The 13,814-nt window shown below is 37.6% G+C and overlaps 1 protein-coding gene across 4 annotated transcripts in view; it reads left to right on the forward strand.

Annotated features, from left to right (window-relative positions):
* Positions 1–13,814, forward strand: part of Edem3 (ER degradation enhancing alpha-mannosidase like protein 3) — a 59,462-nt gene that overhangs the window by 37,432 nt on the left and 8,216 nt on the right. For 2 of the 4 annotated variants that reach the window (XM_051185964.1, XM_051185965.1), the window contains exons 10-18: positions 416–541; positions 739–822; positions 3,035–3,118; positions 3,737–3,861; positions 6,984–7,149; positions 7,399–7,553; positions 8,508–8,604; positions 10,408–10,599; positions 11,180–11,345. In XM_051185964.1, the coding sequence (XP_051041921.1) occupies positions 416–541; positions 739–822; positions 3,035–3,118; positions 3,737–3,861; positions 6,984–7,149; positions 7,399–7,553; positions 8,508–8,604; positions 10,408–10,599; positions 11,180–11,345 (1,195 nt within the window). Of the gene's footprint in view, positions 1–415; positions 542–738; positions 823–3,034; positions 3,119–3,736; positions 3,862–6,983; positions 7,150–7,398; positions 7,554–8,507; positions 8,662–10,407; positions 10,600–11,179; positions 11,346–13,814 lie in introns of all 4 variants that reach the window. The other 2 variants (XM_051185962.1, XM_051185963.1) reach the window with 1 other exon arrangement.

Consider the following 13,814-nt stretch of genomic DNA (forward strand, 5'->3'; position numbering starts at 1 on the left):
CTCCCTTGGCCTCCCAGTGCTGGCATTGTGGTCACATACCATTGCACCTAGCCTTGTTTTCTTTAAATCAGTTTAGCATCTTAGTAGATATTTGTATAAATTATGATCTCTGTGTGTGCTTGTGTGTGCTTATGTGTGGGTGTGCCAGTGCTTATATGTTGTGCGTGCACATGCATGCCCATGTCCACCCATATAGAACATAGGTTTGAAACCTTGTGCATGCTACAACCACACTTCTGCATCTGACTGAGACAATGTATTGCAACACATATAATTTCTTTTCATCTAAATATTTACATAATCAATTGTCATATAGAGAATTTATCTATATATATATTCAGAGTTCATTTCTTTACTGTGCCATATAGTATTTTTTTACATCTACTTTCATGAGCATTTTGTTACAATCTTTCAGCATTATGATGCCATAATGAGGTATATTAGCCAGCCACCTCTCCTACTTGATGTGCATATCCATAAACCAATGCTGAATGCTCGGACCTGGATGGATTCATTGCTTGCCTTTTTTCCAGGTTTGCAGGTAAAAAAAAAAAAAAAAAAAAAAAAAAAAAAACACCCATTTCTTAATATTAGAATAAAATTATTTTAATTAAGTGCATTTGTGATCTCTAAAGTTGAATGATAAAGTTGCTATACTAACCTTGTAATGGGATGGTTATAGATGAAAATAGCTCATGCTTTATATTTATACTAAATGATTTTGTTGTTGACTTCTAGGTTTTAAAGGGTGACATTAGACCTGCTATTGAAACTCATGAAATGTTATACCAGGTGATTAAAAAACACAATTTTCTACCAGAGGTAAGCAAATAATACTTGAAATTCTCTTTCACATGTGTGTGCACACACGTGCGTGCGCACGCACGCACACACGCACACACACACATACTTCTGTCTATATTTATAAATAATTTCTAATTTAAAGATAGAAAATGTCATCCTGCCAGGCTGTGGCAGCACACACCTTTAATCCCAGCACTCTGGAAGCAGAGGCAGGAGAATCTCTGTGAGTTTGAGACCAGCCTGGTCTATAAGAGCTAGTTCCAGGACAAGCTCCAAAGCCACAGAGAAACCCTGTCTCAAAACAAACAAACAAAAAGATGTAGTTATTTTATATATATATATATATATTTTTTTTTTCTTTGTGTGTGTGTGTGTGTGTGTGTGTGTGTGTGTTGAGAAGCCTAATTTAGGATAATGATGATCCTGCTGTAAAAAAAAGTTCAAGTTTACTGTTTCTCAGCCTGTTTTAACCACCACCACCCCTTGTTGTTTGGCTTCTTTTAACATTTTGATGGGAACACACCCAGGCCCTTGCACATGCTAGGAAAGTGCTCTACCACTGACATAGATTCCCAGCCCTAATACTGTCTCATTCTGACTTTTAAACAATTTAACTTTATTGTTATTGTGTGGGAATGTGCATGTGACTGTAGGGGAGTGTATGTGTGCCACAGTGCCCATGTGGAGATCAGAGGACTACATTTGTGGAGTCACTTTTTGCCTTTGCCTTTTGTGTGACTTCCAGGTATTGAACTCAGGTTGTCAGGCTTGCATGGCAAGCCTCCTGACATGCTAAGCCATCTTGCTAGCCCTCATTCAAACACTGGTTTGAAAAGATACCGATAGCATGCTCTTTGCCTTTACAAATTTTGTAACATATTTATAGCCTTGTTCTTTCTGTCTTCTGTAAAATTCCCAAGCTTTCTATTAACATAGGTATTTCTAAGGCATTAGCTCTGGAAAGTATAGTTTTATTAACTTTCAAGTGCAAGGCTTTGTATTACAAAAGCTCATATTCCTGTTAAATCACATGAGGTTTCAACAAATGGAGTTTTCTTTTCTTCTTTTTTATTATTTAAAAAGAAAGAAAGGGAAAAAAGTACCTGTTGGGGTTGAAGAGATGGCTCATTGCTTAATGACTGCTTTTCCAGAGGACCCAGGTTTCATTCCCATTCACAACCATCTGTGACTCCGGTGCCAGGGGATTCAACACAGACATACACATAGACAAAACACCCATACATATAAAAATTCAAGAACAGCACTGTTGGCTGTTAGGATTACATTCTAAACAGACTAATTTTAATTTTAGTAACTCCTTGATTTACTTTAGAGGATTTGATGTTATATTATAAAATAGAACAGGCTACAATAAAGTATACATACTTGAAAATACACACAATAGAAAATACATAGGTAAAAATAGAATAGGAAATACATAGAAGAGAGTCCTTGAAAAATGGTATTAAATAAAACATATATTCATTGGCTTGACTTAACATTTCACTGTGTGTAGGTAAATAAAAAGAGTATTCTGTACATCATAAACACAGTTTTGTCAATTAAAGAAATTAAAAGGAAATCAGAGCACAAGAGAAGTACTAATTCAGAGACAAAAGGAAAGAAACAAATAGAAAACTCAGTTATTAGACAATGTAGGATATATTTATTGGCATTACTAAGTTTCAGCAGTGGGTTTTTCTGATTTTCTTGTTGGTTCAGTTGGTTATTTAAAAGGTAGTAGGGCTTGGGAGCTGACTGAGTTGGTAAAGTGCTTGCTGTGCAAGGATGAAGACCCAGATCCCATGGTAGTTCGCACCTATAAACCCAGAGCTGGGGGGGGGGGGAGGGCAAAATAGGTGAGTCTCTGGAACTCACTGGCCAGCCACCCTAATCTTCTTGGCAAGTCCCAAGCCAGCAAGACCTTACGTCTCAAAATGCAATGTGGACAGCACCAAGGAATAACACACAGGGTTGACTTCCACATGTACATATGTGGACACACGCATACATGAACGTGGACACACAATAACTCATAAGCTTGGTTAAACAGTCTTTCTAAAAATGAATTAGTATGTTAGTAACAATAGTCAGTATATTATGGTTGAAAAATTACCATAACTTGTATGTAGATTATTTTCACCTTTTATACATGTTGCTCTATATTCCACAACTGCTTGTTTCATTTTCAGTCCTGTTTTTATGCTTACTTATATGCTCTTTTGTACAGGCATTTACTACAGATTTCAGGGTCCATTGGGCTCAGCATCCTCTAAGGCCAGAGTTTGCAGAAAGTACCTACTTCTTATATAAAGTAAGATAACTTACCGTTCCTGGCTTTCCCTGCTTTTTGTTGGCTCTCTTGCTTTTATAATAAAATGAGTATCTAGAAGATGGTTGCATATATCATTATTTGCATTCATTTAGCCTATAGAATTATAGAAAGATGTAAGATTTGTTGTAAACTTGATGCCTTTTGAAAAGTACTTCTGAATACCTGGATGGAGACTACATCTCCAGACACCAGACATGGAAAATTGAGATCCTAACTATGCTATAAATAAGCCCCTTCTGAACACTGTAAACATGTCTGTTGTAAAGAAGAGGTGCGAACCAAAAAGAAAACTTAAAAAAAAAAATACAAAAACTTCTGTAAAGATTTCTTTAAAGGGAAATTTTATTTGTGGATCTTCATCCTGAAGTGGTCCTCCTCCCTTCAGTCGGGAAGTTCTTCTGAGCATGTAGAAATGTAAATTAAAGGCTGAGATTTATTGTTTCAATTGTTTAAGGAACTCTGTAAATCTATGTTCTGTGTTACATGTATTCTAGTGCCCAACACAAGGTCTGGCATCTTGTAGGCTCTCAGTAAATTACTGGATAAATGAACGGGTGTATGGCAGCACATGTGCTATGTGTATTCTCCTTTTAATAGGCTACAGGAGACCCTTACTACCTTGAAGTAGGAAAAACACTTATTGAAAATTTGAATAAGTATGCTCGAGTGCCTTGTGGATTTGCTGCCATGAAGGATGTTCGCACTGGGAGTCATGAGGACAGGTAAACAAGCTCTTATTCCCTCTCTCAGCAACAGACATAGCACAGAATACAACCACCTGTGAGGGTTCAGAGAAACAGTGTTAGAGCACTTGAGGGTGTAAACTTTAGTTCATTGTGCTTGCATTTTAAAAACTCTTGGATCCATTCATTTTAAATTGTTTGAAAAGTGATGTTTGTGTGTGTATTTTTGTTGTTGTTTGTCATAGTGCTTGGTATTGTAGTAGGTACTCCAATGATTTTTTAGGTAAATACATGAATATTATATAACAGAACCTGTTATTAGGGTCATTAGAAACATTGTCTCCTGTGCTGTAATGGTTTTTGAAACATTATGTAAGAGAAATTATTAAAATAATGAAAGAGCTGGATTTATGGTTTGTATTCAGTTAAGAATTCTTTTACAACATTATGGTAAGTGTGTGCACTTTGATTTTGGCCCTAGTGGGGAGACCAGTGGTAGTTTCTGGCTCACTGGATGGATACTAGATCAATGTGGATTACTAAATAGAAGTACTCACACAATAAAGGGCACACACATTGATCATTGTGGTTGTCACTAATGTTCCTGCTATTCCTGGATCACTTCTGTAGTCTTCATATCTCTGAATGACCACTAAAGCTTGTTTTTGCACTTGTGTAGTAAATGTCCATTTTGTAACCGTTCGTGAGGCCCATTATGTGCCGGCATCATACTAGTTTTAAAGGTTAGACGTATAAAGACATATCTTTGAGCTACTGAATTAATGAAGATGACCATTATAAACAGACTTTTCAGATGTACTACAAACCATACAAGCTTGTATGTGATCTTCTCTGAAATGTTTCTGGAGAATCCTAAGTCCTGACAGGTAAACAAGAGTTGGAAGGCCGGTTTCATTAACCTAGTGGTTCACAAGGGAGCATTTTACTTTTCAGATGCCTTTAACAAAACTGTAGTCTTCATTGTATTATATAACTAGCTGTCTTTTAGGTTTTTTGTTTGTTTGTTTTTAGTTATATTTTGTTTAACTCACATTGAATTTGTGACTGTTCCCACTAGTCTCGGATACTTTAACTCTAGGCTGCTAATAAAAATATTCTCTGCTTTTATCTTGAGAAGCTAATTTTTAAAGCATGAATTTAGAAGTTAATATTTATCCTAAGGAATTTTCATTTTTGTTCCTGGACAAAACTATGGGGTTTAAAATTATCTCAGGAGTCTTTTGGCCAGACCACTCATTTTCAGTATCTTGCAGCTTAGAAAAATGTAGTTACTTTCCATCCAAATTATGAGGAAGAATTTTAGATTGGGATTGTGACCAATGTCCCCTACATGGTACTTGAGAACTTGTAGTGATAGGCTATTTTGGGGTGCATATTCCACTCCAGATCCACTGGCATTATCCTGTAGCTCACAAGCACCCACATGCAACACACATACACAGCTTTTTCAAGAGGAAAATACTTGTATTTTCCTAATACTATGTAATTACTAAAAATAATTCAAATGACAAAAACCTGGAAATATTTAAGATCCTGCTATAATGTGCTTAAGATAATGGTGAGCAATTTGGAGATCATGTCAGACATGGTAATACCTTTGCATTTCACTGTGTATATGTTTATGGATTTACAAACCGCTAGATGACTTACAGCTTATAGATGAGTGATTCATCTATGTCTTACTCTTAGTTATTTACAAAACAAATTTGCTTAGTATCTCTGTTCTTACTCATTAATCTACCCACCAATCTGCAGTTCTCAAAAGTGGCATTCAGAAAAAGACTGAATTATAGTGTATTGTACACTAACAGGGTAGCTTTTTTTCTGACAAGATTTACTTCTAAAATGGGCTACAAAGTTTTCAAGTGTTACAGCAGGAGATGGCTCAGTGGGTCATGTACTTACTGTACAGCATGAGGACTTGTAATGTGATCCTCGGCACCCACATAAAAAAGCTGGCATGTACATGTGGCTATAACCCAGAGTTGCAGGGGCAGCAGCAGGATGCCCTGAGCACACTAGCCACCTGGTGTAACTGACCGATTAGTTCAGGAGCACAAAAACAGCCTAGAAAATGAAGGGCAGGCTGATAGAAGGCACCTGGGTCAGCCTCAGCTCCACACGCACGTACATACAACACATGCCTGTGGAGCCCATGTATACCCACCAACACGGTCCTTCAGATATAGGGAAAGAAAGAGCTGTGGTTTTAATTGAATACGTAAGTGTGCCATTTTGTTCCTCTTATAGAACAGAAAACAGAAGCAACAGTCTGTAGGTAATGTCCCAGTGGCCAGAGACCTGTACTGGAGGAGCTTCATCTTCAAAGCCCAGTTCCTTACTGCTCCCATCAACTTTAGTAATGCCCTTTCAACTTGCATTCAATTTAGTAAATGTTTATTGAGGACCTTTGGTGTGCCAGGAATTAAGCTAGGCTAGAAGCGTGATACTGTACAAACTTGTTAAGTAAACTGCAGTCATCTGTTACCGTCAAACCTTGTGTAGTAAAATTACTTATGTTTGATGTTACAATTCCATCTACTCCCTATACTCTTTTTCTGACATATAATTTTATTTAAATTTATCTTTAAAATGTAACATTAAAGTATCTAAAAGCATGTGCACACTTCCCCTTATATTTCCCCATCAACCATGTGTATAACTAGATAAATGCTCAGTCTGGGAGATAAGTAGTTAAAGAGCTATTCTTACAGTCCTGTGGCTATATGTTCTTTTCCATGGAACTTTTATAGATGATTTCTTTCACTTCTAAAGCCTTCTTCATCACTTAAATCCCTGTGTAGCAAATGTCATTTAAGTGACATGCTATCCATGTGTTAACATGTCTTGAAGATTCTTCTATAAGACTTATTAACAAACTTCACCTTAATTGCCTCTTTGCTGTTGATTCTCTATAGGAGAAAGCCTGTTAAAAGCCTAGTGAGAATCTTTGATAAGATAATGTACCTGTGAGGTAGGCAGCTCCTCTTTTATGCCATTGCAATATACTTGAGTCCAGGTTATTTTGACAGTGGAGGATTGAGGCGAGGCACTCTGTAGTTCTTTGGCTGTTTGAATTGTATTGACTGTATAATTGATATTTGGATTTTTATATATTTATTTGTGACTTTTCAATTTAGAATGGATTCGTTTTTCTTGGCTGAGATGTTTAAATATCTCTACCTGCTATTTGCTGATAAAGAAGACATTATTTTTGACATAGAAGATTACATCTTTACCACAGAAGCCCATCTGTTACCTCTTTGGCTCTCTACCACAAATCGCAGCATCTCTAAGAAGAACACAGTGAGTTTTAAGTTAAATGTCTTACTCACCTTTTCATTTTTATATATTCACTTAATTTTTCTAAGTATAAAGTAACCCATGATTAGAATTCATGTAATATATACATGGTAGGATGAAAGTGCTTGTAATATTCTCTCATTTTCTTTTAGGGTGTCACTCTTGTTTTATAAAAAATATTTCCTTTTTACTCATTATATTAAGTAGCACTATTGTTATCAGTTATGTATTTTTTTTTTTTTTATGTTTCAGACCTCAGAATACACAGAACTAGATGATAGCAATTTTGACTGGACTTGTCCAAACACTCAGATTCTTTTTCCTAATGATCCATTGTATGCTCAGAGCATCCGTGAACCCTTGAAAAATGTGGTGGATAAGAGCTGTCCAAGAGGCATCATCAGAGTGTAAGATGTATTATCTTATATTTGCTAATACTAAGTTAATTTACAATAAATAACAGCATTTTAAGGAGCTGTAACAATAGTCAAAAAGACTTTCACCTAGACCAGGGACTGAGGTTTGTGGTTTTTATAGAATAAAAGTTATGTGAACTTTTATCTATTTTTGTTTATATTTGTTTAATAGCAGTTTCTAAATTTGTCTAGCTGAATTTTAGACACAAAAGACTCATCAACTATTTCATTGTCTTGTATGTATAAGAAAATGCTTTCTTCCATATGTCTAGTTTCTGTGGAGTGGAAAGACAGTTTTTGTTTGTGCTTTATTGTTCTTAGAATTGCTTCTTGACTGTTAACCAAACTTTTGAAAGGCTCATTTTCTTCCATTTAGTTCTTAGAAAGGCCATTGATACCAGGGAGCTAAAAAAATAAAGTGAGTGTTGTCATCCACTGATGAAAGTGTTGCTTTGCTTTTGAATATTGTGAGGGCTGGAGAGGTGGCTCAGCGGTAAGAGCACTGGCTGCTCTTTTAGAGGACCCAGCTTCCATTCCCTGTACTCAAGTGGCACCTCACAGCTCTCTGTAACTCTAGTACCAGGGGATCTGATGCCTTCTTGTGGCTTCCAAGGGTACTGTATACACATGGTGCACAGACAAACAAGCAGACAAAACACCCATACTCATACAATTTTTAAAAATTAAAACTGAAAAAAAGTGTGAGAAAATATGTTTTTAGAGAAAGCATACATGATCTATTTTATTGGAACACACACACACACACACAAAAGTGACACAGTTTGTTAGTAATCAGAATTATGTATAGGAAAAAAATTACTCCAGCTTCACCAGTCTAGAATTAGCAAATTTGCAAGTATCTACTAAGATTGTTCTTATTTGTTTTTTATATTTCACTGCTTGTAATGTGTAGTTACAAGCTTCACTTCTGCTTTTTTTCTGCAGAGAGGAGAGTTTCAGAAGTGGAGCTAAACCACCTCTGAGAGCCAGAGATTTTATGGCCACTAACCCTGAACATTTAGAAATCCTGAAGAAGATGGGGGTGAGTTTGATTCACCTCAAAGATGGGCGAGTCCAGCTGGTCCAACATGCAATCCAAGTAAGACATTGCTGTATGGGCTAGGTGCTGTCTTTGCTCTAGCTTGAGAAGGGTGTGGCATTTGACTGTTGTAAACTCTCTGCGAAAGTTCCTAATTCCAAGTAATCATTTGAGTAATTTGTTTATATTAATGCCATCAAGGATAGGACTTAAATCTAAATGTTTCTTAGCGTATTGTCTTTTCACTATTTTATTTCTAGTTAGTGGCTAATTTTAATATTTATATAATAATATTCCACACTAGTTTCAAAAAATTACTGAATCTAGACATTTCATTCATCACAGAAATCAAGCTTTGAGAATATTTGTACCTAAAAAAGATAACATACCTTTTAGATAATTTCTATTGGTTTTACTTTAGAGTTTTTATAACATGAAACCTTTGAGTTATTTGCCTTATTAGCACATTGATTCTGAACAACATAATATTCTGAATAATTATAAGCTGTAAGCACACTCAAACACCTTTACTCTCAAATTCAGCTTTCCCACAGCCTCATTTTTTTCCTCAGATTTCTATCTGTTTTCTTGCCATCTCCATCTTCCATTTAAGAGTATTCCTGAGTCATTATGGTCCCAAGTTGTAAGTGTGGCTCTAATGCTTTTATTTAGGCTGCCAGTGAAGTAGTGGCTGCCAAGTGGCCTCTTAATCTTTAATACAATTCAACTTTTCTGTAACTCTTGATTTTCCTCTTAAAACATTTCCTTCATTTTGGCTTCCAGTGTGTTCTAGCAACACAGTTCCCTTTCAGTTCTCGCTCTGCACCTTGTAGCTCTGCTTCCCTGGCACCCCACTCAGTCAGGGTGGGCAAGGACTCTTCTGTGGTACCTTTTCTCTCTGCTCTCTTCAACAGTCTTATCTTTCTGCCACAGCTTTGAACAGATGACTTGTTGGACATATGCATATAGCAGTCGTTCCCAGCTTTAATACATCTGCTGTGTATTTGTACATCTCCTCCTCCATCTGCCCTAGATTGAGTTGTTTTCCTTGTCTGTCACTTCTTGTTCTTACCCCAGCTCTCTTCTCTGTTTGCCATTCAGTGAACTCTCATTCTCTGAGTTCTTTCCAGTGCTAGAAATTTCAGCATGGGATTGAACTCTTGCTGTCTCTCTGTCCGGTCCTTTTTTTTTTTTTTTTTTTTTTTTTTTTTTTTTTCCCTATGATGAATATTTTCAAATTCTCCATGGTTGAGACTTAGTTCTGTTATACACAAGCAGAATCAGTTATTCCCTTGTGCCTCTTACTTCAGACTTTTTTAGCACAGTTAACATCGGCAGGTCCTTCTCCATTAGACACAAACTTAAAGACTTCTTCCCAGTGCTTCCGCTTACTGTGGGGACAGAATCGGTACTTAATTGTGTTTTGAACCTTATTGAATCTGCTTGCTAGTTTGGAGTTTCAAAGGGGAAAGACGTGGGTCAGACACGAAGCCTTTTTCTCTCAAAGGGGAAGCCAGCAGGGTTAACAGCAAAAGGGTGCTTGAGTGTTTGATACCAAGCAGTTCCAAATCTCCATCAAAATGTTTATATGGTGGGAAAGAGACATTGATCAAAGTTACAGATAATGCTTCTCAGAAGATTTAATTCCTGAAAGTAGTGTGTTGTGGGCAAGTTAGATCAAAAATATTTAGTGGGGACCTAAACTAAAAGGAGAAATTCCACACAGAAGTCTAATTTAGGAAGTCAAAAAGATGGGAAGTTAGCAGGAAGGAAAGCTAAGCTAAACTGAATCTGTTTCTTTCATAGGCTGCTAGTTCAATTGATGCTGAAGATGGGCTACGGTTCATGCAGGAGATGATTGAACTGTCAAGTCAACAACAGAAAGAGCAGCAGCTACCGCCACGAGCTGTACAGATTATTTCCCACCCGTTTTTTGGCAGGGTAGTCTTAACTGCTGGACCAGCTCAGTTTGGGCTGGATCTGTCTAAACATAAAGAGGTATGTTCACTCCAGAAAGCTTACTAAAATTAAAAAGTTAGTGCTTGATTTCTTTGTCTCTAATTTAGTAACTTTATGTTTAGAAGTTGGGCCTGAGTGTACATTTCAGGGGTAGAAACACATACTCTACTGAGACCCTGGCTTCAGTTCCCACAACAAAACATTACTTTAGCATTCAACCTCCTGCATATAAATTTAAGTGTTCTTATATCTATGAAGATCTCCCTGTTTGGGGAGATCTCTCAGTCATTAGAGTGTTTGCTGTGCACACACAAGGACCTGGCTTCAGCCCAGGTTAATATGCCCTCTTAATCCCAGCACTGGAGAGGCAGAGACAGGAGGATCCCCAAGGATCCCTGGCCAGCCATGCTGCCCTAATGTGTGATCCCCAAGTTCCTGGTAGAGAGCCAGTTTCAAAAAGGAGGTGAATTGATTTGTAGCTTCTATATGTGTACATGCACACACACACTCAGAGAGAGAAAGGAAAGAGAGAGAGAGAAAGGAGAGAGAGGGGGAGGGAGAAGTTAAATGATTATTGTAATTGAAAACAAAAGATTTAGGTTACTTTTATTTCTGACAGACAAGAGGATTTGTTGCAAGCAGTAAACCATATAATGGTTGTTCAGAACTCACTAACCCCGAGGCTGTGATGGGGAAAATTGCCTTGATACAAAGAGGACAGTGCATGTTTGCAGAAAAGGCACGTAACATCCAGAATGCTGGAGCCATTGGTGGTATTGTCATTGGTAAGTAGTACTCTGTATCAGTGTATTTGTCAGGAGGAGATGATTGGGGGATTTTCCTTTGATTTTCTAAAACCTTATCAAAGGGTTTATCAGGTTATTTTTATTTTGACAACATAAAGAATAGAAGATTCAGTGACCTGAATATTCCTATACATTTATCTTTCTTGAAAGTCCAGATACTGGTTTCTGTATATTAATGTCAGTGGAAATATTTAGGATAAGGTCTGAGGGGGGGAGTTGGAGTGTTGTGCAAATGCCCCACACTCTGGAAAAGAAACCCTTGAGACCTAAAGTCTCCAGGTAAGAGTTCCACTCAGCCATTCCAGTGTGCAGACTTTGGAGACTTCCATTCCTCCACAGGGTGGCGGGCTCTGGAATCACAGACATGTGGCTCCAGTTAGCAGCTCTGGTAGTGCAGCCTTGGCCCAACTTCAGTTTCTTTCTGAAAAAGAAAGATTTCTTAAGCTGCAAATACTAGACAATAGATAAGCACTAGTTGTTAGAACTTTTTATCCCAATGGCTTTTTCTGCTGAAATTAGAAATTACCAGCTTTACCCATATATTTCCACCTATGAGTTTTGCTATTCTCCCACCACTCCCCCTGCTTTTTTTTTCTCATAACAAGCCATGACTAACAGCAGGAGTATAAATTTTGTTTGTTTAAGGTAAAACGCATTTGCATTTAGAATGAACTGGAAGACTGGAATATCATATCCCTTGTGAATTGACCAGGAAAGTCCATTTTCCATTTTTTATTTTCCTTAGTTAGTATTCATTTCTACATTGAGAGTACGTAAGACAGTTAAAGGCGGGGGCTGGCCCTGCTTTTGATTCCAGCATCATGACAAACAGAAGATATGAACACTTAAGTACTAGGATTTATTTCAGCAAAAAATTATTTACTGCTCTTTGTTTAGTCTATATGGGTACTAAAATGTTGATTTAAGTGAATAAATTTCATTAGTTAAAAGGTTTTATGAGAAATTGTGTTTAATAACTTAAACCCACATTTAGCAAACTATTAGGTATGGACAATCTCCGACTCGTGCCTCAGTTTAGGTGTTTCTGAGATGCAGCCTTACTGATTCCTATAGATGTTGTCTCTGAGTTGCAGAGTTGGCTAGTTCCCACAGAGAACACAAGCTGATGGCATTCGCTGTGTGACCAGTTACAGGACATCTTGGCTGTCTCCTGACTTAAATCTTTTTCTTTGTGTGTATGTGTACACATTTATGTGCATGTGTGTGGACGCCACAGGTCAACGTTGGTGTCTTCCTAGCTGTTCTCCACCTTAGTTTTTGAAAAGGTCTTTCACCAAGCTTGGCTGACCAGCCAGTTAACTATGGGTTTACCTGTCCCTCTAACTACCAGTGCTAGTTACAGATGAGCATCACCATGCCTAGTTTTTATGTGGGCACTAGGGATCCAAATTTGGGTCCTTATGGTTGCATGGTGGACACTGTTCCCTGAGCCATTTGCAAACCCTGTTTATTGTTGGCTATTTTCACATTGAGCCTCCTCTTACTGAAGAATTTAGTAGCTTGTCACTATGATTTTGAGCATTTCTTATTTACCAAGACTTAAAATCAGAGATTTAAAGTATAAACATAGTGTGGGGTGTGTAGATCAATCTTAAAAAAACACCTTTCTGTGTGAAGATTTTCTGTTTCAGGGCAGAATCTTAGTGGTGCTTTGTGACGTGTAAAGACTGTCAGAGCAGACGTTCATTTGCTTTAGTAGCTCTTGGTGCACAGTCCTATGTGGGTTCTGTGGAACAACAGTGAGGTGATGTTTTTGATGTCAGAAATTTTAATTTGAAAAAGAAATTAACATATATGAGACTTCTTTCTCCTAAGGGTTTTTTTTTTTTTTTTTTTTTTTTTTTTTTTCTGACAAAACTTTTTTCCCTTTGAATAAATTTGGGGTTTTTTGTTTGTTTGTGGTTTTGTTGTTGTTGTTGTTGTTGTTACAAGGACAAATATCTACCTTAGAAATAATTGACTTGTTATTTTAAGAAGGGAGGTTGTCTACGATGTGGAAAGGATGACTTTCCTTCAGCCCAAGAGTAAGGCAGTAGCTGGAATTGACCAGGGTGCACGTGAATGTGAGCAGCTGCCACAGCTGGCGATTTTCACATCTCTTCATCTGGCACTGCCTAGCCTGTGGGTCTGCAGCTGTGCCTTCTCTTCAGCCTTCCCACACCTGCTCCCTCTCCCTCTGTTCACTGTTCCCAAAAGGCAGCCAGGCCCTCAGCCTGAGTCACTTGAATGGATTACTACCCACGCTAGAAGAAGTCTTTCTGTGAGGCAGTTTGAGGGTCCTAGAGGGACTGGGGGTCAGACTGCCCTTCTTGACTGATTAATTACTAAGAGGACACATCGAGTTTGCTGCTTAGTTTGGGCCTATGAAGCAGGTGGTGTGTGAGGTGGCATTATCATTTTCCTAGGAAAATGGGAGTGGATGTAATT

This window comes from Phodopus roborovskii, unplaced genomic scaffold, assembly GCF_943737965.1.
Source record: "Phodopus roborovskii unplaced genomic scaffold, PHOROB, whole genome shotgun sequence".
Taxonomy (NCBI): domain Eukaryota; kingdom Metazoa; phylum Chordata; class Mammalia; order Rodentia; family Cricetidae; genus Phodopus; species Phodopus roborovskii.